The sequence below is a fragment of the Phascolarctos cinereus genome, unplaced genomic scaffold, assembly GCF_003287225.1.
Source record: "Phascolarctos cinereus isolate Bilbo 61053 unplaced genomic scaffold, phaCin_HiC Scaffold_5;HRSCAF=322, whole genome shotgun sequence".
Taxonomy (NCBI): domain Eukaryota; kingdom Metazoa; phylum Chordata; class Mammalia; order Diprotodontia; family Phascolarctidae; genus Phascolarctos; species Phascolarctos cinereus.
In genome coordinates this window covers 34,695,027-34,722,609 of record NW_027555958.1, presented here as the reverse complement: position 1 = coordinate 34,722,609, position 27,583 = coordinate 34,695,027, and the positions used below count along the sequence as shown (strand labels likewise).

The window sequence follows — 27,583 nt, the reverse complement described above, 5'->3', positions numbered from 1 at the left end:
ACATTTTCATCCTCTTTATTGAATGACCTGGAGAGAGGTGGAGATAAGGAAGCAGGAGAGGACTTTGGATCTGTAAACGTCTGTCCTCCTCTTTTCATTTTATTTATTTATTTTTTATTTTTTTTATTTTTTTGCCCCTCTTTATCAGGTCCTGAGTGGGAGAGAGTTGGGAGAGAAACTTTATGCCCCGAGGGCTGTCATGACCCCGGGTGACCATGGGATCATAGGATTTAGAAGAGAAAGGGACCTCAGCTCAATGAACATTTTGCATGAAAATAAACAAAAACAAAATCCTGACACACAGAGAAGGGAAATAATTCACCAAAGGAACACATTTAGTGCAAAGCAGAACCAAAGTTAGTACCCTGAACCACTGATTCTAAATCCAGTCTTTCCACTAAACTTTTCTGAAGGGGGAGGGATAACAAAGCTTGAAGCAGACTAAAGCTTTTCTCTTCCTGAAGGCCCCAAAGAGAGAGCAGATTTGAATTTCACCAAGGGGTAAACTGAGGCAAGGGGAGACAATAGGGGTCCCACAGCCCTCAGCCCATTTGTGAGGACAAAAGATTAGAGAGAGGATAAGAAAATGCAGCTCAAGGCCTGGGGGCCAAATGTGACTGATTTTTAGATAGCATTTTGTGTTTGTTTTTGTTTTTTAATTCTGAGGATGGAACCTTTCAGGTCACCTAGTCCAAATCCCTCATTTTACAGTTGGGAACACTGAGGCCCTGCCAAGGAAAGTAACTTGTCCACATAGAGCAGAGTTGAAATTTAAACCCAGGTCCTCTGATTCCAAACCTGGGAATTCTTTTCCACACCTCCATGAGTCTTAAAAAAAACAAAAATGTCTTCTTGATATCTTTTGTTCTCATACCATGGTCACTTCCTCACATTCCCCCTCTAGCTAGAGAACCCTCCACTGGGACAGACTACCCCAGAAACTATCTCCTTCAGTGTATTCAACACCTTGTACCCACAATCCCTCAACTCTCTCCCAAGTGGAAAGAAGTTTCACCATTTTTTTTTTGCTGGTACTAAGCTTGGAAACAACAAATCATCACAGTCTGATCACCTGTTAGTATCATTTTCTTTTGTTACTGTAGTCACTGTGTGTATTATTCTCCTAGTTGGACTTTTTTTGATTTTCATCAGGCCATATGAATCTTACCATATTTCTCTGATTTCCTCCTTTTCCTCATTTCTTACATGGCAATAATTCTGTTACATTCACATGCCACCATGTGTACCACCATTCTCCAAGGCAACTCATGAATATTCATTTCGTTTCCATCTTACTTCTATCCACTGCACCGCCTAGTGACCAGACAATGAATTATACATGAAACAAATGAATTGTAGTTACTTTGTATGACTTGCTTTTTTTTGAAAGGATGTCATAAATTCAACATGTAACTTTCAAAACTGTCCTGCTTGTCTGTGTTTCCTTCTGTTCTCGTGAATTTGTTCATGACCTTTGACTCAGTGATCCTACTACTGGGTGTATTCCTTCCCCATCCCCACACCCCCTCCCTAATCCCATCCTCCCCAGTCCTCCCTCCCCCCACCACCTCCCCACAAAGAGATCAAAGACAGAAAGAAGTACCCAAATATACCAAAATATTCATAGCACTTTAATGGTAGGGGAAAAAAACGGAAACTACATCAATGTCACGGATCCAGTTGGATAATGTCTTAACAGACTGTAGCACATTAATCATTGCATTTCACTTTCTTGATCTCCTTTCTCCCTTGTTTGCTTATAGACCAAACCTGTAACCACAGTTCTTTTAAAAAATATATATTTATTTTTAGTTTTCAACATTCACTTCCTTAAGATTCTGAGTTCTAAATCTTCTCCCCCTCCCTCCCTCCCCCTCCCTAAGACCGCACGCAATCTGATATAGGCTCTACAGATACATTCACATTAAACATATTTTCTCACTAGTCATTCTAACCATAGTTCTGAGAGGTTCTTTTGTTCTCCTCTAATTTTTCATATTATATGCTCTTTTACGTTGAGGTTGCTTATGCATTTGGAGCTTATTGTGGTATGTGGTGTGAGATGCTGGTTTAAACTCATTTTTTTACTCATCTACTAGCAGTTCTTGCTAAAGTATGAGTTCTTTCCCCAATAGTTTGTATCCTTGGGTTTATTAAACTCCATTTTACTGTGCCAAGTCTGTTCTACTGATTTACCTCTATAGTTTTTAACCAGCATCAATCAGATTTGATGCTTCTCACCTAATCTTGAACATTGGGTATAGCTTCAATTATTTCAATCCACCTTACTAATTCTAGACACCTCAGAACCTTACTAGCTGTGTGATCCTGGGCAAGTCACTTAACTTAAAGCATATAATATAAATGTCATCTCATATGGATCGTTCATATTATTTGGTGTTTGCTAAGTTCTTTTTGTTTGTGAGGCAGTCGGGGTTAAGTGACTTGCCCAGAGTTACACAGCTAGTAAGTTTCAGGTGTCTGAGGTCAGATTTGAACTCAGGTCCTCGTGACTCCAGGGCCAGTGCTCTATCCACTTTGCCATCTAGCTGCCCTGTGTTTGTTAAGTTCTGAATAAAAATAGGTTAAATAGGTTAAAATAGGTAGATTAAATTCTGATATTTTGTGCATTTTGTAATTATTCTGAACAGAATTATTTCTTTTTATCATTTCTTCCTGGTTTTGATTATTTCTGTGGATTTTTTTTGCATTCTGTAATTTGTAGTTATTAATCACCTTGTCTTATCATCAACTATAGCTAGTATTTCTAGTATTTGTTCAAATAATAAAAGGGAGAAGGGATGTCATTGCTTTACTGAGAGTATTTACAATATTTCTCCATTGCAACAATACTAGCTCTTGGATTTACACACACACACACACACACACACAGGCACACACACATATACATATGTATATATGTATTTTTACTTTTGGGGGTGGGTGGGTAAGTTTTAACTTAAATGAATGCTGCATTTTGCTCTAGGCTTTTTTTCCTCTACTGATCTAATTCTGAGTGGCCTGGTGTATAATACATAAGGAATTGGCTAAGGCACCAGGAAGAACTGGGAACAAGTCTTGCCTCTCACAATACTAGCCATATGACTCTGGGCAAATCACTTAGCCTTTCAGTGCTCTAGACAACTCCCTAAGATAATCATAGAGAATATATAGAAGACATTCAATGAGGAAATTCCAAGAGGAAGTTACTAATCCAAGAGTTCCCTGTATCGATGAAATCATAAATCTAGTCCTTATCCCTATCAGTTTAATCATGAGGGTTTTGTTTTCTATATAATAATAGGATAATAAACTTGGGCCTAGAACAGATCTTAGAAGTCATTTAGTCCAACCATTTTATAGATACAGAAACTGATTCCCACAGAAAATAAGTGACTTACCAAAGATCACAGAGGTTGTAAGTTACTAATTTTGAACCCTACCTATAGCCTTCATATAAATCCAACTTGATCATAAGTAATATTTTACATATTGCTGTTGCCTTTTTATTAATATTTTGTTTAAACTTTTATTAGTAATTATTAGTGAGATTAATCTGTAGTGCCCCTCTGCTATATCTACCCCTCAATGGTTTGGGTAGTAGGATTATGATTATCTCATAAAAAGAATATGATGAAATACTTATAGCAGCTCTTTTTTTGATGGCAAAGAATTGGAAATTGAAGGGATGCCCGTAAATTGGGGAATATCTGAATAAGTTCTGGTATACGATTGTGATGGAATACTATTGTGCTATAAGAAATGACAAGCAGGATGGTTTCAGAAAAACCTGGAAAGATTTACATGAACTAATGCAAAGTGAAGTGATCAGAGCCAGGAGATCACTGTACACAGTAACAGCAATATTGTATGATGATCAACTGTAAATGATTTAGCTATTCCCAGCAATACAGTAATCCAAGACAATTCCAGAGGACTTGTCATGGAAAATGCTGTCCTACAGAGAAAGAACCAATGGAATCTGAATGCAGATCAAAGCATAGTGTTTTTTTAAACTTTCTTTTTTTTTCTTTTTTTGGTCTGTGTTCTCTTTGCAATATCACTAACATGGATATATATTTTGCATGACTTCACATTTATAATCTATATCAAAGTGCTTACCTTCTCAAGAAGAGGGGGAAAGGGAAGGAGGGAATTTGGAACTCAAAAATTATATAAAATGAATGTTAAAAATTATTTTTACATGTAATTGAGAAAAATAAAAACATTCTTTTAAAAAAAGATAAGGTGCCTTTTTTCTCCAATGTTTAGCAAAATTTTTGTAGCATAGGGTTTAATCTTTAAAGCTTTTATAGAAGTCATTTGTAAATTCATCTGGATAAATCTTTTATGAATACTTAAGAGACATTAGTGGTTTCTAGAGAGCCCCCAGGCATTCCTGGGGTGCCCTGAGGAGGGATGCGCCCCGTTTTTAAAGGGGAGCTCTCCTGGGGGGCAGGCCAGCAAGAAGCGGCTCCTCCCCTAGACCTTACGTTTGGGGTGCCTGCAGAGGAGAGGAGGGGCGGGGCCTGAGCCAGAGCTAAGCTAGGCGGGGGCTGGGCGGGCTCTCCGTTCTCCCGCTGTCTCTCAGTGACAGAGGCGGGGTCTTTGCTAAACACTCGGAGGCTCCCAGTGAAGTCGCTTTGTTCGGCCTCCTCTGAACCCTGCCTTGGCCTGGCGAGCATCGCGGGCAGAGCCAAGCCCAACCTAGCATCCCAGTCAGAGCCAACCGCCAGCTCCATCCGCAGCCTGAAACCACAGCGCCTCACTCTTGGGCACCTCCCTCCCCCGCCCGCTCTCCATCTCCGCATCCTCCATCCCTGCCCCCCCAAACCCCTTTATCTCATCTCTGGGACTTTCATCACCTCCCCTTCTTATCCCCGATTGCTTCTGCAAACCTCTCCCCACCCCCTCCTTGCTCCATTCCCAGCCTAGCTTGCCTCCCACAACAGCTGGCCCGTCTCGCTCTTTCCATCTCCTCTTCTAGTCCCCAAGCCCTCACTTCCTTTCCAGTTCTCACTCCCCATCCCTCTTCCATTTCCTCTCTCCCTCCAACTTCTTCCATCAGCCTCCACCCGCCCCCCACCTCCGTTCCATTTCCGGCTCCAACCTCCGTCCCTCCTCCCAAATCCCCCCTGCCGACCCTCGAAGACCACCTCTCCCGGTCCTATCACTCCGAGCCCATTCCCTTGTCCCTCAGGGATGTTCCCCTGACCACTTGGCCTCTATGGTCTTAACGCTGCTCTTCTCCGCCTACAAACTCTGCCGCTTCTTCACCATGTCAGGCCCCGAGCGGCTGTCAGTGCCCGTACCCAGGACCACAGGAGGCAGCTGGTGGGCGGTGGGTGGTGGGATTGCCCGGGAGGTGTCGCCGGGAGCCAACGTAGAGGTGCAGGGGGCCCTGGAGCGGGTGCTGCCTGAACTGCAGCTGGCGCTGTCGGGGCTCAAGCAGGCGAGCAGCCCGGAGGCGGTGGGCACTGGCCTGTCCGAAGTGTTCCAGCTGGTGGAGGAGGCGTGGGTCATCCCCACTGTGGGTCGTGAGGTGGCCAAGGGGCTGTGTGAGGCCATCCGCCTGGAGGGTGGCCTCGACCTCCTGCTACAGCTGCTGCAAGCATCAGAACTGGACACCAGAGTGCTGGCGGCTCAGCTGCTGGAACAGATCCTGGTGGCTGAAAATAGGTAAGGGGGCCCAGAGATCCCTGGGGCTCTGGGTCCCTGGGATTGGGAGAAGGCGCTTGGGTGTTCTAAGGGGAATAGTACATGGGCACTAGGATGGACAGGTATTGGACAGAGTCAGGAGAGTTATTGGAAAGTCTCAGCCTCAGTTTCCCCATTTGTAAAGTGAGGCATTTAGGCTTTCATCTCAAGGGAGAGCAATAGCTCCTTTGCCTTAAGGTGTTACAGTTTTACCCTATCCCTCACCCCTTGGATGTAAATATGAATCAAGGATTCTGTTATTAAGGTGGATCCAGCCTCAGTTTACCAACATAACCACTTCTTCAGGTAAATGTTCTCGAGTATTATCAACTCATTTACCTCCAAGAAAGAAGGGTAGCATTTACAGAAGGTGACAAAAATCCTAAACGGCAAACATCCTCATATATTATTGACCAGGCTACAGAACTAGAAAAATATGAAAATATTACAGAGCTAAAAGTTTGGTTGGTCCTTCCATAGCAGTACAGGAACTGAAGGTGGCACAGCTCCTGGGAAGTTCCTAGGCCTCACTTTCCCTATCTGTAAAATGGGGAGTTGCATTAAATTTAGCAAAGTTTTTGTAGTGTAGGATTTAATTAATCTCCACGGTCCAGTGAAGGGTACTAGGGGAAGCAGGACAAATTCCCTCCCATATTCCCTTTGTTGTGTTAATGTGCTGGAATCCTCCCTTTCGCTGTGTACCCAGAGGAGTTGCGTCTATGCTGGGGGGTGAGGGTGGGGGAGGAAGTGCTACTACTTTCATGTTTCATAAAAACTGGGTCCAGTTCCAACCCTTATGATCATTTCTACCAGACAGAGTGGGGTTCTAGAGCCAGATCTAGGCCTCTGAATGGGAGGAGAAGAGCCTGGGGCTCCCAGGTGATTGGAAAGGGAGGCAGAGGAGCAGCGGGATGGTTATGGGAATGGAGTCAGAGACAAGCTGCCTGAGAAAAGGCACAGATCCTTTTATCAATGAGTACCCATATGTAACACAGAGATGACATTGACCTAACCTCTTTCCCCCTTAAACCATCCTTCCCTTCTCAACTTCCTCCTCCAGAGGGCCCTACCATCTTTCCCACTCATCCATCAGTACCCCAGTATTGAAATCTTGGGGCTGAGGAGGTGAGGGGTGGGAAGGGGGTCCTAACATCACCATGGTTCTCTCTGGAATCCATGACAAGGTGGGCAGGAGCAGGCCCCGCAGGAGAATTCGAATCCCTGCCCTAGCACCAGCTATGCCCTGGGGATGGCTTTCCTTGCCTACCCTCCTCTAATTCCCCTCACTCTCCTGGCTCCTTCTCAGAGTTCTGATCCATATATAGATATGATCTCATCCTGTCTCTTGGTAATGGGGATGGAGGATTCTGGACAGGATGTGGGGGTGGGGGTGGGCAAGGAGAGCCTGAGGCATAGAGTCAAATAAGGGAGTCAGTCAGAGGGGGTGTCCTCCCAGGTTGGAGACCTGTCTCTTTCTGTGCCTTGGGCTTCCCTGAACCTGGGGTCAAGAGGTCACAGATTAGGTGGCCTGGAGATCTGGGGTCCAAGGTCACAATATATTGTCTCATCTTCCTCTCTTGGCCCTACCTCCCTCTTTATACTACAGGGAACCTCTCACATGCAATGGTATTCCCTGCTCCTTCCCCACACTGTAGGCTGCTCAGGTCCAGGCTTCTCAGACCAGGATATCTGGTCCTCCAGGGCTGATTTTGGAAATCCCAAACTCCACAGGCTGTATCATGAAGAATTCTGGATTTAGAGTCTGAACAACTGGGTTCAAATCCTGACTCGGCCACTTGCTACCTGGATGACCCTGGGCAAATCATTTAACCTCTCTGGGCCTCAGTTTCCTCATCTGTAAAATGAGAGGAATGGGCCAGATAATCTCTGAGATAATCTCCTTCTAGCCCTTTATCTATAATTCTGTGCCTCTGAAGTAGGCTGCTTCAAGCAAATTAAACCAATTCTAAAAATGTATATTAAGTACCTACTATGTGCTAGGTGGGATACAGAGTTTAGCTAAGAAATGACCTCTATTGGCATGGAGCTTCCAGTCTAGTGGGAGGACATGACAGGCACTCAGATGACAGCATTATAAAATAATGCACAATACGTCTCTTACTGAGATCAGTGAATATGAGATAGAGGATGAAGGGCTAGCCTTGGAGTTAAGAAGACCAAAATTCAAATACTGTCTCTGACACATGCATTGCTGATCTATATTGGTACCTTGCCTGCATTTTGTACGTACTTATACTTAGGGGCAGCTAGGTGGTGCAGAGGATAGAGCACCGGCCATGGAGTCAGGAGGACCTGAGTTCAAATGCAGCCTCAGACACAAAGCACTCACTAGCTACGTGACCCTGGGAAAGTCACTTAACCTCATTGCCTAGACAAAAAAAACCAACATATATTTATACTTAGGACCATAAAACCATAGATTTAGTGATAGAAGAGACCTTTGAAATTATCAAGTTCAATCACCTCGTTTTACAATTGAGAAAACTGACCCTCAGAGGGGTTGTCACTTGCCTTAGATTATGTGAGTAGCAAGTAGAAAAACCAGAATTTGAACCCAGTGCCCTGACTCAGTTCTTTCCACTGTATTAGGCTGCCAACTTATATGTATACATGCTGTCTCCCCTGGAAGAATGTACTCTTTGAGAGCAGGGACTATTCCTTTTTTTTTTTTTTTGGTCTTTGTGTTCTCAGTACCTAGCCTAGTTACTGGCACATAGTAGGTACTTAAGAAATACTTGAACACAATTAGATAGAGTAGCAAATTTAGAGGGAAAGATTGTTGTTTAGTCACAGCTGACTCTTTGTGACCCCACTGGGGTTTTCTTGACAAAGATACTACAGTGTTTTGCTATTTCCTTCTCCAGCTCATTTTACAGATGAGGAACTAAGGTAAACAGGGTTAAATGACTTGCCCAGGGTTACAAAGCTGGTAAGTGTCTGAGGCCAGATTTTAACTCAGATCTTCCTGACTCCAGGCCCAGAGCTTTATCCCTTTCACCACCTAGTTACCCCATAGAAGGAAAGATAGCTTTGAGCAATAAAGCAAAAATACCCCGGAGAGAAACTTTCTGACAGTTAAATTTAATTAAATTTAATTTAATATTTTGTCCTATTAATCCTCTGACTTCTACTATGGAGAATATGTTTTTGTACCTTTTCTCTGGGATCGTCATTGATTTTCCCACTACTCATAACTTAACTTAATGATCTTTTTGTTTATACTGTTGTAGGTATTTCATCGGTCCATACAAATCTTTCTGTTTTCCTGAATTCCTCTTATTCATTATTTATTCTTGCACAATAGTATTTATGTAGCATAGTTTGTTTGTTTGTTGTTTTTTAGCCATTCCCCAATATATGGGTACCTATTTTATTTCCAGTTCTTTGGTACCACAAAAAAGTCCTGATAGGAATAGGTTTTAAAATATATTACACCCTGGTTTTTTTGTCTTTGATTTTCTTGGGCTATGTGCTCAATAGTGGTATCAGTGATCAAAGGGTGTAGGCAGACTACTTACTCACTTTTCTTGCATAATGATGCTGAATGTTTGGGCCACTTTACAGCTCCACTAACAGTTATCAACTGTGCCTAACTTCCCACAGTCCCGCCAGCATAGTTACCATCTTTGTTTTCAGTGGATGGAGCGGGGTGCGACCTTAGTGCAGAGTAAGCCTTGTCCCTTCAATCTGCGATCTTAGACCCCCACAGGTCACGTCTCCGCACCTCAGTTTCTTCATGTGTAAAATGAGAGGGCTGGGCTCTATGGCCTCTTTGGTACTTTGCAACTCTAGATCTCTGAACCAGTCAGTTACCAAGCTTCTGATTTTACATATGAAGAATGTGTTTAAGGTAGCACAGCAAATAAATCTGAACTGAAATCTCAACCTCCTCAAGTTTGATCTCAGCTCGGATTATGTTCCCCCTAGACTTGTCAAGGTCACCCCTCTGGAGTCAGCGGCTGAGCCCCGAGGCTCCTCTGCCTGCCTCTTGGCTCTGCCACCCTCCTCCAACATCTCCCCTCCCCCCCATCTCCCTTCAGGGACCGGGTGGCCCGCATCGGGCTGGGTGTCATCCTGAACCTGGCCAAGGAGCGCCGAGCCGCTGGAGCTGGCGCGCAGCACCGCGGGCATTTTGGAGCACATGTTCAAGCACTCGGAGGAGACGTGCCAGCGGCTGATAGCAGCCGGCGGCCTGGATGCGGTACTCTTCTGGTGCCGCCGCACAGACTCGGCGCTCCTGCGCCACTGCGCCCTAGCGTTGGCCAATTGCGCCCTGCACGGCGGCCAGGCGGCACAAAGGCACATGGTGGAAAAGCGTGCGGCTGAGTGGCTCTTCCCGTTGGCCTTCTCCAAGGAGGACGAGCTGCTCCGGCTTCACGCCTGCCTGGCCGTGGCCGTGCTGGCCACCAACAAGGAGATCGAGCGCGAGGTGGAGCGTTCCGGCACCCTGGCCCTCGTGGAGCCTCTCGTGGCTTCCCTGGACCCCGGGGGCTTCGCCCGCTGCTTGGTGGACGCCAGCGACACAAGCCAGGGTCGGGCGGCCGATGACCTGCAGCGCCTCGTGCCCTTGCTGGACTCCTCGCGCCTGGAGGCGCAGTGTATAGGGGCCTTCTACCTCTGCGCCGAGGCGGCCATAAAGAGCCTCCAGGGCAAGAGTAAGGTGTGTAGGGCTGCGGGGTGAGAGGTGAACGGATCGGGGCAGAGGCGAGATGAGGAGTCCAGGAGAGGAAAGAAAAAGGGAAGAGGCAGAAGGAGGGTGGAATGGATGAGGAAAGGACTTTGGGAGCATAGAAAGAGGGAAGATGGATGGATGGATGGATGGATGGATGGATGGATGGATGGATAGAGCATTTATGAAGCTGTCACCTTGTGCCATATATAGCAGATGGATGAGAAGGAGGGAAATGATAGGGGATGGGAAAAGAGGAGGGGAATGAGGGGGGATGGAGGACAGGAATGATAATTCAATGGAGGATGAGGAGAATGATGGGAGGAGAGGAGGACACGGGATGAAAAGGCATGTGGATGGAGAAGGGGAGTGGTGAAGGATGGAGAAGGAGGAGGGGAATGATAGGGATAGAGGAGGGAGGAAGGAAATTATGGGGGATGGATAAGAGATAAGAATGATAGACATAGTGACCAAGAATGGTAACGAAATGGAAGATGAAGAGAAAGCGGCAGGAGGAGGGAGGAGAAACAGAGGAGAGGGCCACCCAGGTACAGTGAGGGAAGAGAGGAATTGTGGGATTGTGGAAAGGGATAACAGAGACTTAGGGGATAAATAGGGGATGACAAGGCCGAGAAGGGGAGTGAGATAGCAGGGGAAGTGAAGAGAAAAAGAATAGTGAGAAAGTTTAAAGTGGAAGAAGGCAGCTAGGTAGCACAGACCTGAGTTCAGATCCAGCCTCAGACATTTACTAGCTGTGTGACCCTGGGGAAGTCACTTCATCCTCTTTGCCTCACTTTCCTCATCTGTAAAATGAGCTAGAGAAGGAAATGGCAAACCACTCCAGTATCTTTGCCTAGGAAACCCCAGATCGGGTCATCAAAGAGTCAGATGTGACTGAATCAAGGCAGGAGGCAGGGAATAACAAGAGAGAAAGTAGGGAAAACAGCCAGACAGAATATTGATGCAAAATCCAGGACATTTGGCAACCTGAATGGCCCTAGATGTAGGACCTTGGATTTCCTAGCTTTTGCCCTCATTGATTCTCTACTTCTGCCCCTTCTGCTCTTGGTTAGGCTAAGATAAGACTTTCTGGACCTGTGGAAAGAAAGTCAGGCTTGAAGAAATCATAGGATCATAGGTCCAGAGCTGGAAGGGATCTTAGAGAAGGGGCTTTGGGGATGATCAAGGATCTGGCTCATACTAGGCTGCGGTGCCAGGGACCTAAAGTGAGTTCCTTGGGCCCTTGCAGGGCTATGCCCTCCTCTAAGCTTCCTGGGCAGTAACACCTTCTGGTGTCTATCCTGTAGGTGTTTAGTGAGATTGGAGCCACACAGAGCCTGAAGCGTCTGGTTTCCTATTCCACCAATGGTACGACATCAGCATTGGCTAAGCGGGCTCTGCGCCTGGTGGGTGAGGAAGTGCCCCGGCGTATCCTGCCTTGTGTACCCAGTTGGAAGGAGGTCGAGGTACAGACTTGGCTACAGCAGATTGGCTTCTCCAAGTACTGTGAACGCTTCTGGGTAAGGACCTCTGTACCTCCACCCATCCCACGCAGATACATTGGGCCACTCACATCCTCTAGGTACTTCCTGCCCTCACATGGCTTCCCTACCTGTCCACATTGAGGGAACAGCAGTCTGGACTGGAAAGCCTTTCCTAATCCTGGATCTTTTCCCTAACCACTTCAAAATATACACATCCTATTCCTTATCCTTACTGGCCTCGTTCTTCACGAGGGATAGTAGGAGGACCTGACATTGTTAACGTGCTTCCATTCTCAGGCGACATCTGCATGGAAAGAGGGACCTCCTGGAAACAATGCCTTAACCCAATGTAGCGACTCTAATGGTGGGAATTCAGGCATCTGGAGGGTGGGCAGAGGGTGGCTTTGAAGTTAAAGTTAAATGACCTTTTACCCATCTAAAGGGTCCGTTCCACCCCAGTCTACTCACTTCCTAAGAGACTTCCCCAAATGCCTCGATACACATCCTGGGAAGTTTGCATTCTCTCTCATGGCTTTGATGCCCGAGAATGACTAGGGTGGGCTGGGAGAGGAAAGCGCTTTGGGAAGTGGAGAAGCCAGCCTCAATGGAGGGAAAGAGCCTGTGAGTGCCCCACATCCCCCCCACACACACCAACAAATACACACCTTCCAACTCTCCCCTCTTGCCCACCTCCAGGAGCATCAGATAGATGGAGATCTATTGCTGCGTCTGACAGAGGAAGAGCTTCGAGATGACCTAGAAATGAAATCTGCCATCACCCGGAAGAGGTATGGAGGCTGTAGGGTGAGCTCTACCCCTCCCATACCTGTCTAACAGCCCCCTTTTTATGCCTACTTTGCCCCATGGCAGGTATGACTTTTCCATACGTGCTGAGCCCCTTCTTGTACATGCTAATTGTCCAACCCACCTTCACTCATGGTTTATCCCTATACAACTCCTGACCCACTTGCCTCTGCCCGACTTTAACCCTATGCCTCCCTCGGGGGCCACAGGTTCTTTCGGGAGCTCACAGAACTGAAGACCTTTGCAAACTATGCGACATGTGATCGCAGCAACCTTGCAGACTGGCTGGGGAGCCTGGACCCCCGATTCCGCCAGTATACTTACGGGCTGGTGATCTGTGGTGTGGACCGCACACTGCTGCATCGGGTCTCTGAGCAGCAGCTCCAGGAGGACTGTGGCATCAGCATCGGTTTCCACCGGGTTCGAATCCTCACTGCTGCCCGTGGTGAGATGTCCCTGTCCTACTCTGTGCCTCAGGCCATAGAATCTCAGAGTGGGTAGGGACCTCAGATGGCAGCTAGACTAATCTGTAACCCCCTCTGCAAATGGTCGTCTGGATTCTGCTTGAATACCTCCAGTGATGGGGAGATCACTACCTACAGAGGCAACCCAAGACAGACAGAACATAGAGCTAGAATTGAGGAGGTACAGGCACTAGTCCCAACTCAGCCACTAACTTTCTATGTGACTTTGGGCAAGTCACTGTCCCTCTCTGGGTCTTAGTTTTACCATCCATAATCTCTAAGGTATTATGGTCTTAACATTCTGTGTTCTAAGGTTCTTTGTCCTCTTAGGTCTGGGTGGACCCTCCTCCCTCCCTGCCCCCCTCCCAAGCCAAGGTTTGTTTTTACAATTGATCCTCCTGACACATTAATTTGTTTAGCAAACATTTATTTGTAACAGCTCCTTCCTTCCCAAAGTAAGAGGAATGATGGTTAGGTGTTGCAACGTAGAGTATGGGATGAATCAGGCAGATCTGAGAAGAAATCTTGCCTCAGACACTTTTTTAGCTGTGTGATCCTGGGCAAGTTACTTGCCCTTTCTAAGCCTCAGTTTCCTCATCTGTGAAATGGGGGTGATAGTGGCACTTACTTCACAGAGCCTTTGTGCAGCTAGATAAATTACACATGCTATATAAATGCTAGCTATTAATAAGAATCATAACAAATAATAACTCACATCTGCCAATTTGCAAAACATTGTACATACTTAACCTCATCCGATTCTTACAGTAATCCTGTGAATTCAATACTACAGGTATGTTTTCCCCCACTTTTCAGATGAGGAAACAAGCTCAGAGAGGTCCCCCAGTGGGGTGGTCATGCAGCTCCCAAGTCATGGAGGTGGGATTTCAGCCCAGGTTTCTTTAGACTCTTTGGAGTCCAGTGAGATTTTTCCTAAAGGACCTGAGACAGTGAGCCAGGAAATCTGAATTCTAGGCTTGGTTCGGTCCCTGACTTGCTAAGTGACAGGAGGGACAGGAGCTTGTTTGTCAATGAGGGTGGGAGGGGAAGAAGGGGAGAGGAATGACGCTGCCCTCAATGTCTGTCTTCCCTGGCCCATCCTTCCTTCCCCTCATGCCCCCCATCAGAGATGCTGCACTCACCCCTGCCTTGCAGCGGCTGCAAGTCCAGCTGTGAGAATCCAGATGTGTTTATCAGCTACCGCCGGAGCTCAGGCTCCCAGCTTGCCAGGTGAGGGTTTGGGGGTAGGGGCAGGGTGGTGGGAGCCCTGTCCTGAAGGCTCCAAAAGGACTCAACCTGGCTAAGCCCAAGCCAGTCAGTGGGGAGGGTTGAGCATATGTAGATAAGGGCCCCCTCTTCCCAGTCTTCTGAAGGTGCATCTGCAGCTACATGGCTTCAGTGTCTTCATCGACGTAGAAAAGCTGGAGGCTGGCAAGTTTGAAGACAAGCTGATCCAGAGTGTCATGGGAGCCCGGAACTTTGTGCTGGTACTGTCCTCTGGAGCACTGGACAAATGTATGCAGGATCATGACTGCAAGGATTGGGTGCATAAGGTAAGCTTCCTCCCCTTCCCAGCCCCCAACAAGCCTGGGGACACAAGTGTTCATCATTAGCAGGGTCATTTTTGTTTCAGAGGATCCAGAATGAGTCTTCTTATCTCAAGTCCTAGCAGTCAAGTTAAATCAACAAGTCTACTATGTACCAGGCACAATGTGTGCTAAGCTCTGGTGGCTAAGTTAGGTGGTACAGTCTGAGTTCAAATCCAGCCTCAATCACTTACTAGCTGTGTGACCCTGGGCAAGTCACTACTGTCTGCCTCAGTTTCCTCAACTGCAAAATAAGGATACTAATAGCACCTGGGTTATTGTGAGGATGAAATGAGATATTTGTAAAGTGCTTAGTACCATGTCTGGCCCCTAGTAGGCACTTAATAAATACTTGTTCCCTTCCCTCCATGGGCAGAATGGACAGAGCCCTGGACTGGGAGTTTAGCAACCTGGGTTCTAGGCTGGGCTGCTCATAGTGCAAGTAGGGGAAGCAGTTCAAAAATTCAGTGGGCTTCCTCAGGAGGTAATGAATTTTCCATCATTCGAGGTCTCCAAGCCAAGGCTGGCTAACCACTTATAGGTGATGCCATCAAGGGGATTCCTGATTCCTGTTCTGATACCCATCAAATCAGGCAGCCTCCGAGGTCCTCGCCATCTCTGAGGTTCTTTGAGTGTGAGCAAGTTACTTTATTTCCATGAGTTCTTTCAACAGTAAAATGGCAGCCTTAGAGCCTTCCCTGTCTTGCCTCTACCTTTCACGGAACTTCCGCCATGTTAGAAAATACAGTGGTAAGGTAATTTATTGACTAATTATCCCACAGCCCTCGAGTGCCTGTTGTGTTCTGAACATTATTACACTATGGGGAATACTGCTGGGTTTTTATTGTTAGACCAGGGATTTCATTGATACAGACATCTCCCAGTGAGGAAATCCCTTCTACCAATGCAGGTCAGCAACTTAGTCTTTTTTTTTTTTTTAAGGCAATTGGGGTTAAGTGACTTGCCCAGAGTTACACAGCTAGTAAGTAAGTGTCAAGTGTTTGGTCTGAGGCCGAATTTGAACTCAGGTCCTCCTGACTCCAAGGCCGGTGTTCTATCCACTGTGCTACCTAGCTTTCCCTGTAACTTAGTCTTAAAGAGGTGCCTGACAGGTTAACAGCATTCCCCAAGGTCCCACAGGCAGCACAAGACTTGAACCAGGTCTTCCTGACAGAGTCTGACTCCAGATCTACTGTGCTCCATTGCATTTTGAGTGATACTTACAAACTCAGTTACTCAATGCAACTTAGCAATTATTTATTCCAAGGGGATACAAGATATTAACTTAGTGCATAGAGAACAAAGCCTTGGAGTCAGGAAGACAAAGTCCCAGCCCTGCTTCTGACACATACTGTTTGGGTGACTCTGAGTCATTCGTCCAAGCTCTCAATGTCAGGACAGCTCACTGTACATTACAAATGAGGTGCTGATCTGGTTTGGTGGAAGAGATTTACTTCTTCTTTTTTTTTTAATCTTTTTTTTTAAATTTTTTAGGCAGTTGGGGTTAAGTGACTTGCCCAGGATCACACAACTAGTAAATGTCAAGTGTTTGGTCTGAGTCCGGATTTGAACTCAGGTCCTTCTGACTTCAGGGCCGGTGTTCTATCCACTGTGACACCTCCCTGCCCCGAGATTTACTTCCTACTGAGAGTTCCCCATGATGATGAAAAGAAGAGCTGGGCACAAGATGTTTTTCCTGGGCTCTGTTCTAGGCAGTGGGCATATAAAGACAAAAAAACAAAACAGTCCCTGCCTTCAGGGAGCTGATATTCTGTTTTGGGGATGACTCCAAGGTTCTAGCTGAGGTTTCTGGGAAGATTCCATATATCAAATCAAGCATGTTTCCCTCAAGGCTGCAGGTGGTGCAATGGATTAAGAACTGGACTTGGAGACTGAAAAACCTGGGTTGGAAATCCTGAACCTCAGATCTTTACTAGCTGTGTGACCCTGGGCAAGTCACAGACTCTCTGGGCTTCAGTCTCCTCACCTGTAGAATGAAGGGGTTGGATTTGATGGTCTCATAGGTCCCTTTAAGCTCTCTATCACATGATAAGCCTTCAAACAGAATTCAGCAGAATGAGCAAGGAATTCATCATGATCCTGGCCATGGGAGGGTGTCGAGATCTCTGCTCCTACAGGGTGGCCAGAGAAATGCAAACTTGTCTCAGAAAAGCTTCCTGAAAGGTAGGGCAGTACTGTGCCACTTCCCCTGCTTAAGAATTATCAATAGCTCTCCAGTGTTGTTATTCAGTCATTTTTCAGTCCTGTCCCACTCTTTGTGACCTTATTTGGGGTTTTCTTGGCAGAGATATTTGAGTGGTTTGCTATTTCCTTCTCCAGCTTATACAGAGGAGGAACTGAGGCAAATAGGGTTAAATGACTTGACCAGGGTCACAGAAGTGTCTGGGACTGGATTACTAGGATTAGATACATAGGACAGGATAGGATAAAATACTCCCTCCTCAGTTTGGCATTTAAGTCTCTTGAGAGTATAGCTCCAACCTCCCTTTCTAAACTTAGCACACACTATTTCCCATCGTCTGCTCCCTGTCCCATCTAAACCAGCATAATTACAATTTCTCAGACTCTGAATTTTATCTCCTGCCTCTGTGACTTTGCCTGGGTATTAACCCTGACCCCTATCCACACGTCTGGAATGTGCTCCTTGCTTACTTTCGCTTCACAGAGTCCTGAGAATAAAAGTTCTGTGTTCATGGGACACCTCTGATGGGAACCTTTCCTGATCTCTTTATTATTACTTTCTCCCTCCTCAGGTGAATGTCTGTATGTTTATAGAGGTAGTGTGACACAGCGGCTAAAGAGCTGGCCTTGAGGTCAGGAAGACCTGCTGCTTTCAAGCCTGGCCTCTGACATGTACCAGCAGTGTGACCCTGAGCAGGTCACTTAGCCTCTCAACTCTCATAGACTATAAATTGCAGAGGGGCCTGCCTGTAGTGGTAGAGGCCGGCTCTTCACCTGGGAACTCCCTATGCCAACAAAATCACCAGTCCAGTGCCCGTCCCTGTCCTCATGCTTACATATCTCCCCCCTCTACTTTTTAGCTTCTTTTTGTGCACTGTCTTCCCCCATTAAACTGTAAGTTCCTTGAGGACAAGGACTATATTTTTTGTATGTGTATCTCCAGCTCTTAGCACCAGTGCCTGACACATAGTAGGTTATTAATAAATGTTTATTGACTGACTGACATGCCAGGAGAATATTAGCAGTGGATTTCATTGCTGGCTCCTTATCACTAGGTCTCTTTGTCTCTCTCTCTCTCTCTCTCTCTCTCTCTCTGTCTTTGTCTCTGTGTGTGTGTGTGTGTGTCCCTCTTTCTATTTCTGTGTCCCTTTCTGTCTCTCTGTGTCCCTATCTGTTTCTCTCTTACTCTGTCTTTGTCTCTCTCTTTTTGTCTGTCTCTTTTAATTCTCTTGTTTGTCTCTCTACCTCTCTGCGTGTCTCTCTCTGTTTCTGTCTCAGTCTGTGTGTGTGTGTCTCTCTATTCCCCTCTCTGTCTCTTTCTGTCTCTAACTCTCTCTGTCTCTCTGTTTCTCTCTTACTGTCTTTGCCTCTCTTTGTCTCTTACTTTCTTGTCTGTCTCTTTGCCCCTTTATGTCGGTGTCTCTGTGTCTCTCTGTGTCTCTGGCTCTGGCTCTGTCTCTCTCTCTCACTCACTCTCACTCTCTTCCCCACCCTACCCTACCCCACCCCCATTTTTCCTTTTGTCTTTCTGTCTTCAGCACCTAGCACGGTGCCTTGGCATAGGGCAGAGACACAGAAAATCTTACTGGGTTGTTGGCAAAGGCAGTTCACAATCGTGGTCAGAGCAGATCTGGCTCCCTCCAAGGCAGCCCTTCCCCAGGTCCCAAGAGCCATTTGGGGCTGTTCTGGTCTTGCTTTAATTGGGCTTTGATGTTTAAAAGTGCTTCAGCGAAACCACAAATGAGCATGCTCTCCCTCCAGGGGGAGAACAGATGAATCGCACTTACAAATACCCCCAGACTACAGCCCCCGCCTTGGGTTGGGTTGGCCTGGCCCCTGCTTGGAGAAAGCAACCTCAACTGTATCTGTCTTTCAATTCAGTTCTGTTCAGCCAACATTTATTAGGTACCCACTGTGTGCAAGGAACTTGTGCTAAGCCCTGGGGACTCAAAGATGAAAAGTAACCACTGCCTGCAAGGAAGTTACATTCTTCTCGGTGGGTAGGGAAAAGAAAAGGGGAGACAGATAGGAACCTACAATATGTATATAGAAGACAATAGCTGCCATTTCACTTCTGTGATTTCATTTGATCCTCACGACAACCCTGGGGAGTATTATTATCATCCTCATTTTACAGATGAGGAAACTGAGGCACAGAGAGATTAAGTCACTTGCCACAGGGTCAGGCAGCCAGCATGTGGCAGGTCTTCCTGATTCCAGCACTCTAGCCCCTGTACCACCTAGGTAAGTGTAATACAAGGTAGGGAGTATGGAGGAGACCTGGAAGGCCAACAAGCTGTTTTACAGATGAGGAAATTTGGGTCTAATGCAATGCAATGGCTTCCCTAAGGCAAAGGAGAGCTCTAGACAAAGATCAGGGAAAAATGTGTCTATTGCCTTCTATTTGCCTGCCCCATGATAGGTGCTTAGTAAATTTTCATTGACTGACTGACTGACTGACTAACCGAACGCAAGATGAACAGGCCACATCACCTTGTGGAAGAGATCTCGATCTGTGGTCAGAGATCCTGGGTTTGACTCCTAGCTCAGCTGTTTACTTCCTGTGTGACTTTGAGCAGTTCACTTTGCTTCTCTGGGCCTCAGTATCCCATTTTGTAAAATGAGGTTAGGCTGGATAATCTAAGGCAGTTATTGAATGCTGGACTTGGAGTTGGAAAGACCTGAGTTCAAATCCTACCTCACATACTGACTAAGCCGGGTGACCCTAGGGTAAATCATTTAGCCTTTCAGTCTGTTTCCTCATCCATAAGATGAGGGTAATAATAGCACCTACCTTGCAGGATTGTTGTGGGGCTCAGAGAAGATAACAGGAAAACCTTAAATCACTATGTAAATGTTAGCAATGAGCATTCTTCCAATCAATGATCTTATGATCTTTGAAACCCTCCTTTTGTCAGGAGGTTCGCAGGCTAAGACAACATGATTTCCTGACTATGGACTTTGCTTTTATTACTTGTGTGACCTTGGGGGAAATGATCTAACTGTTCTGGGTCTCAGTTTCCCTTTCTGTAAAATGAGAAGGTTGAACAAGATGGCCCCTGCGGTCTCTTTCAGCTCTGTGACCCTAGAAGCTCTCTGAGCCTCAGTTTCCTTTGCTGTAAAAGGAAGGGTTGGGCTGCAAGGGCCCTCTTGGCTTGACGTCCTGTGATTCCGTGACGTCTCTCTCTTTCTCCTGGGAGGGGACCTGAAGATGGGCTCCTCCAGTGGGGCTCACACTCCCTCCTCTCTCCCCATCCCCATCTGGCCTCCAGGAGATTGTGACTGCCCTGAACTGTGGGAAGAACATAGTGCCTGTGACAGATGGCTTCGTGTGGCCGGAGCCTCAGTCGCTGCCTGAGGATATGCAGGCTGTTCTCAAGTTCAATGGCATCATGTGAGCAAAGGGATAGGGGAGGGGAGCATCATGGGGACTCCTGGGGAGAGCTGCCTTTGTTCTTCCTCCCCGTATTCAGTAGGCCTAACATGCCCCAAGAGAACCCCAAGGAGTCTGAGCTCCACCCCGACCCAGAGGACATGAACCTCAGGCCCCTTTGAGTTCAACTGGTCGACCACCCCCATCCCCAGGAAGCTCTGCAGTCTGGGTTGCTCGGTACCCAGGCGGCGGCTCTCAGGACAGCCTTGACCCTGAGCCCTGCTCTGTCCACAGGTGGTCCCACGAATACCAGGAGGCCACCATTGAGAAGATCATCCGCTTCCTTCAGGGCCGCTCATCTCGGGATTCTTCTGCTGGCTCTGACAACAGCCTAGAATGTGCCACCCCATTGGGCCAGACGTAGACACCCCCTTCCCCTTGGCCTTGTTCCTGTTGCCCCCTGCCCTTCACTGGTCCCTGGTTCTCCTAACCCCTCCCCCATTTGAAAGAGATGGCCAAGACAGACCCACCTTGACTCTGGGGTGGGTGTGGGAGGGGGCTCCCCAGGGACGGAGCCACATCTTGGGATGGGGGGCTGATGGTCTACTCTTCCTCTACTGCACTATGCCCTTTTTAGCAATGACCTCAAAATGGGAAGGTGCCGACAGGAAAGGCGATAGTGAAGATGAGGCTGGATTCCCCTCCTGTCCACAGCTGAGATCTCAGATCTCGGTGAAGAGGTGGGAGAGATAATGGACCATCACACCCTGGGGGAAAGGGCTGGGAGGACCTTAGTGGCTCCCAGGTGACCTTTCTGTTCTTGGGGCTCAATAGGCTTAGGTCAGCTCATTTAGGAGCATGGGGCATCATCTGAAGCCATCACCCCACCCTGACTCAGGGCATCTCCAGGGGTGCCAGTGGCCCCCAAGCTCTGGGCACCCATGGGATCTCACCAGGTGGCTTCTGGTGTCCTCTAGTGGGAGAGTGAGGAAAGACACCTTGGCTTATATTTGTTTCTATCATTCTTTAAGATTGCCAGAGAGATAGATAGCGCACCTTTCTACAAAGGAAGAAAGCGCAATCCCGAGAACCTTGGTGACTTGCCCCGAGTCAAAGCTAGGAATCAACCACGCTTAAGCAAAGCCTGAAAGGAGGCCCTTGAATGTGTCTCTAACTTTTCTTCACCCACTTAGGCCCAACCTGTCTCTGATGCTTCCTCTCCTCTACCCCCTCTTCCAGTACTGTAAGGGGCACCTCACCTCCCTACCTGGTGGCCTTCTTTTATAACCACTCTGTGCTCTTACTGCTCCCCCCGCCCCGGGCCCATAGTACACTTCCAGCAGGCTATCTTGCTGAGATGTAGCCCAGTTTCTAATTACAGAGCAACAGGCTGGGGTATGTGAGGCCACTCCCTGACTCAGCCTTAATTCCCAGTTCTCAGGAAGGGGAGTTTGAGAAGAAAACCCCAGCACCACTAGGAGCAGGGTAGGCTCAGGGGCTACCTGCCATTGCCCCAACTGGGGCAGGGGACAGCAAAGGGTAGTATCCTCTAGGAGGGCAGAGGAGCCCAAAGACAGGGCCTGCTATGTTTATTAGGACCTCTTTGCCTGGAAGGGCCAGCTCTAAGCCAATCAACCAGCTAGCATTTATCCAGTGCCTGGTACTATGCTAGACATTGTGGATGCTGAGACAAAAAATGAAATATTTCCAGACTTCAGGAAGCTTAGAGGTCTCTGGCTGCCTCTTCCCCATCATGGGTCGTAACATAGTTGGGATAGAAGAATCCTGAAAGATCTAGTCCAGACCCTTGAATTCATTTTTAAATTAATTTTGTTTTCATGAACAAGCGTTTGTTTTTTTCCTTCCTATTCCTACCCCACACTGGAAAAAAGCAAAACAAAACAAAAAAGAAAACAACACCAAATCCTTGTAACAAATATACATAGTCAAGTGAAACAAATCCCCCAATTCCCTTCATTTTGTAGGTAAGGAAACTGGACCCCAAAGAGGGGTATAAGGTCACACAGTTAGCGAGCAGCTGAGGCTGGAAGGCTGGCCTTGTTTTTGCCATTTTTTGCATCCTCAGTGCTTGGCACAGTGCCTAGAACAGAGTAAACACTTAACAGATGCCTATTGACTAGCTGACCCCCAATCTGGGCTCTTTCCATTGAACCAGTCTGTGTCTGCCAGCTTGGGACATCTGGATTCTTGATAGCCATTACCCCAGTCAGTGTTGCTTCTCCACATTTAATTGAGTAACGCAGGCTACTTTGAGCTCCTTTCTCCCCCCTGCCCCCTAATACATCCCTTCGGGCCAGGTCTCTCCACACCCAGGTCTGGCCATCTGTACCAGGAAGGGGAGGGAAGTCTTCCCAGCAGCAAGTAGCCCTGAACCTCCTGCTGATGCTGGGAAGAGGCAGTGACTCATTCTTGGTCAAGAGCAGGGCCCTAAAGCTGGGACTGAGTGTGTATGAGATGGGCCTCTCAGGGCCAGCAAGAGACAGGTGGTTATCATGTGTTAATACTCTATTTTACCAGTTCTGACTCCTGAGTGGTACTGACCAGTTGGCCGTGACCCTTGCCTTGCCAATAACAAATTGCCGCTTGCCAACTAGGCGGTTGAGATCCCCGATCTCCTCTCCTGCACCCTTAATCTTTGTTGTTTTTTTTTTCAAACAACCAAAGAAAGTGAGGAGAACTTGGTTCAGTTGAGCAGGAAATAAGATCTGGACAGCATTCAAGTTTGGGGGTGGCTGTTCTATAGGTCCCCATAAAAGTTCCAGTGCCATAGGCCTAACAGGGTGATGATAGCAGGTGATATGTGCACACAGAACTAGGAGTCCACAAACAGACACCTAACCTGAGACCTCCCCTGAAAGCACTCTGGCAGCTTGCTGAGATTGTCTTGAATTCCTCATCTGGTCAAAGCATTCTCAGCCTCTGGCCTGGCCCAAGAGTATCAGGATCATCACTCTGGTTTTAGCTATGTCTTTTTTTTTTAGGCAATTGGGGTTAAGTGACTTGCCCAGGGTCACACAGTTAGTAAGTGTCAAGTGTTTGGTTTGAGGTTGGATTTGAACTCAGGTCCTCCTGGCTTCAGGGCCAAGTTCTATGCACTGCACCACCTAGCTGCCCCTTGGTTTTAGCTATGTCAAGATCAACTGGAGACTAGGGTGGCCCTGTTGTTGTTATCGTTATTGAATCTTTTCAGTTGTGTCGGACTCTTCGTGATCCCATTTGGGGTTTTCTTGGCAAAGATACTGGAGTGCTTTGCCATTTCCTTCTCTAGCTCATTTTGCAGATGAGGAAACTGAGGCAAATAGGGTTAAGTGACTTGCCCAGGGTCACAGAGCTAGTAAGTATCTGAGGCTGGATTTGAACTCAGGAAGAAGAGTCTTCCTGACTGCAGATTCAGTGCTCTATCCACCACAGGGACCCTGGGATCCTTGTTTTCCAATCTATCAGGCATGCTTGCCCAAGGCTGCACCAGTAATTTGGGGACTCAGAAAGGATCCTGGAGAAGGATTCCCTCTGGCCTGAGAGATATCAGTGAAAGCGGCCACTCCTCCCAAGATTGCAGAATTGCAAGCATGGCCGCATCTTGTAGCTTTTACAAACCTCTACCTCATCTCACTAATGAAAAATTATTCAAAAACCATTCTATTATCTCCTCCAGACAACACTGTTTTCCTCATCTACAGCCCCTTGCATATTTGCTTCTCTTATTCAAGTCATTTGGTCACTGTCCAGATTCCCTTTTCTTCTCTGGGCCTCACTTTCCTGCCCTGAGCTCTTTCCCTGGAAAACCAGGGTCAAGGTAAAGTCAACTGGTCCACTGAGGGCCAGGTGAACTTCTGTGGCTGCAGAGGCAATAGTCATATCCAGGGTCAGTGAGGCTGGAGAGAATGAGCAATGGGGCTCAAGTTCACAAACCAGACCTATCTGGATCCATTGGCAATGGGTACAGCCAGTGAACTGGGCCTTCTCATTGGACCCCAACCCCTGCTGGGAGTAAACTGCTGATCTGGGCCACTGCTGCTGCTGCCACTGGCAAAAAGAGAACTTTGATCTGCTCACCTTTGGACCAGGGAGGCATCCATCCCTGACAGGCAGGGCTCCAGAACTGGCCTCTACTGTTGTCACAAGCCTCAAGTGTCTGGAGTTGGGTGTTGGGTCCCTGCTGAGGTGACATTGGTGGGAATCCTGGATCATCATGTCAGCCCTGGCTCGGGACCACGAGTCAGCAGAGCAAACTGAAGAAACATAGCAGAGAGCCCAAGGAGGTTCTACCCAAAAGTGAAATCATTTCAAGTTCCCTGTTTTTTCTCGAGTCATTCCCAAAGCAGGGTTAGAGACAAGGAAAGTCCTTGCTGTTGCCTCGCCAAGGATGGCCCTTGAGGCCACATGTGGCCTTCTAGGTCCTTGGGTGTGGCCTTTTGACTGAGTCCAAGTTTTACAATTCTGTAAATTTTACTGTTCTCAGTCAAACAAGGACCTAGAAGGCCATGTGTGGTCTCCAGGCTGCAGGTTCCCCACCCTACATTATCTCTAGAGTCTTAGAGCTCGGTGCTATGGAGAGAATTCCAGGAATAAAGGGGCCAGAGCAGGAGCTTGTAGCAGAGAGGAGAGAGCTCATCTGTCTTAGATCTTATCAATGCTAGGCTTCAATATGATTCTTAGATTAGGCGGAGACTTAAGAATGCCGGGGGTGAGGAGGGGGGGAGGGGCAGCACATGGACAATGACAGTATAAAAACACAGCAGCAGAAACCTCCTGTCTCTATGAGGATGCTTCCCACCCAGCAGGAGGTTGTGAAGTCCTGTTGTCTCCCTCCATGTTTCCATGGATATGCAGGCTGAGGATGGAAGCCCCTTGCATTTAGAGGGCGAGATTGCTATATTGCCTGGCTCTTAGCCAGAGCCGGTATCTTTCACCTTGAATCAGCAGGGTCTTTTAAGTTCACTCTTTGATAAGTCTTCCGCAAACCAGGAAGTAGGAATCCCTTTCCAAGAGGGGCAAATCAAATTTCAGAGAAAGCAAGGAAACTCAGGTTCTTGCCTTTCCCTTGAGAGGTTGAAGGGAGACATGTTGAAGACAGGGTGTCAGACTTGAAGTTGGGAAAACTTGGGTTCAAATCCTGACTCTGACACTTCACAGCTGTGTGACCTTGAACAAGTCCCTTCAACTCTCCAGGCCTCAGTTTCCACATCTATAAAATGGAGTTTGACACCTTCTGAGGTTCCTTTTAGCTCAAAATTTATGATCCTCCCAGGCATACTTAGCCCACTACTAACCTGGGACCCCCAGCAACCATGGAGGGGTGGAAGGCTAGGTGTCTTTTTTTTTTTGGCGAGGCCTTTGGGGTGAAGTGACTTGCCCAGAGTCACATAGCTAGTGAGTGTTATGTGTCTCAGGCCAGATTTGAACTCAGGTCCTCTTGACTCCTGGACCGGTGCTGTCTCCACTGCACCACCTAGCTGTCCTGGGTGTCTCTTTTGAGGTTAACTCTGGCTTGACAGACAGATGCCCATCCGTAGTCCATAGTAATTCAAGGGCCTGGATCCATACAAGGACCCCAAAGAGTAACAGCACAGAGATACAAATGACTCTGTTCTTTCTGTACCAAAAGGTAGACTCCCGTCACTGGAGAGATCTTGGAGCAGAGCGTAGAGGACCCAGGTCTAGGATGTTGTAAAGAGAGACTGCTGTTCACATGGGGATCAGGTGAAGGAGACCCTCCACAATAGCCCCGAGGTGCCCAAGAGACAAAGAAGGGAGCTGGTAGGAAAGAGAGGATCGGCTTCATGGTAACTCACTTGAGCATGTGGGCTAACACTTTGCCTGTCAGCTGTTACCTGATTTCTGAAGAGCCACTTACATTAGTGACTGGGGACCCATCCTTGGGGGTCCCACTCTGGGCTGGCAATGGTACACTCAGGCCTGGTCACTGGAGAGATCTCTGGTCAAGCAAATGATAATAAATCGGTGATTTATTGGTTGGCTAGCAGCGTGCAAAGCCCTGGGTCATACCCGCAGGGCACATCTAAGAATCAGGCATCCGTTCAGACAGCTTCATTCTTCATCCAAAGTCACTCGAGGTCCCTGTCCAACCGGTCACCATCCTCAGTATTAAACATTGACTGAATACGCTCAGAGCACAAGGTCCTGGACTAGGCACAGTATGGGCTAGATGGGGTTCTGGTTAGACATGGTCTCTGCCTGTTGAGAGGTCAACAGAACTAGCAGCATAAAGACAGATTTCACAGAATTCCAAGGAGGCAGCCAGCCTTAGAGTTCCTGAAGATTCTCCCTGTTCAGGTTCCTTTCCTTCACCGGCCCTGGGGTCAAGGGATCCTAGAAAGGTTCAGCAAAACATCAAAGGGCCATCAAAGGACACTTCCAGCTATTCTAAAGGGCCTATTCACAGGGTACTGAAAGCACCCCCTCCTGGGCTAACCCTAAACATCTCCCCTAACAGCCTATCGTGGTGAATGAACAAAAAACATCTATTAGCCACTAATAGCCAAGCACTGGGAGTGCAGAGCCGAGAGGCAGGGCAGGGGATTAGAACCTGAGGCTCCTGACCCCCACTCCAGCGGTCTTTCCGCTGCACCACACTGGCCCCCAATGTTTCAGCCTTTTGTAGACCTCTGATCCCAACTATGTGAGTGCATCCCCTGGTGGTATATACAGCGACCCATCCACGTGCATCCTCCATGACTCCTGTCCACATCCTCGGAGAATCTACCAACGTGTTGGAGGCCTTCCACTAGGGCTATCCACAGTCTATGGGCCTGTCCTGTCATCTCTTACTCTTGCCACACCTTCTTTCCCCACCACACATTTCGTGGATGATATGTTATGCCAGTCACTGCCCACAAGCCATTACTAATAAATACATGTCGATTGATTCATCAATTGGTGAACGTCTATGGCCTATTCATTCCACCCTCACCCCCATACACACACACTTTCTCTCCGTTGCCTTCTGGTTCACTGCAAGTCTGGTGATTCTGAGACTGGATTCACGGCCAGAAGTTTACTGGCACTGTACCAATGTCTACAAAACAAAACTCAGGCTTTTGTGTATGTGACAGGGGTGAAAAACTAACTTTGTGGAGCCTGTCTCTCTGTTCTAGGCCTCAATTAATATTAATACTCAAAGGACCACTGCACAGCGTTCTCTCTTGTCTATTAAAATGCAAATATGATGAAGAGAGGGGAGGAAGTAAGAATAAATAAGAAGAAGATTATAGTTTCTCAGAGAGCTGACAGGAAACTGC

General features: G+C 47.4%; 1 protein-coding gene across 1 annotated transcript; it reads left to right on the top strand.

The window, feature by feature from the left end:
* The first annotated feature begins 4,598 nt into the window (after window positions 1-4,598).
* Window positions 4,599-27,218, top strand: SARM1 (sterile alpha and TIR motif containing 1). Its single transcript, XM_020963327.2, is given in 10 exon segments — window positions 4,599-5,679; window positions 9,759-9,813; window positions 9,815-10,378; window positions 11,695-11,907; window positions 12,568-12,659; window positions 12,885-13,120; window positions 14,267-14,369; window positions 14,503-14,692; window positions 20,200-20,321; window positions 20,595-27,218. Coding segments are annotated over 10 exon segments (2,157 nt in total). The 5' UTR covers window positions 4,599-5,227; the 3' UTR covers window positions 20,725-27,218.
* Window positions 27,219-27,583: the final 365 nt, after the last annotated feature.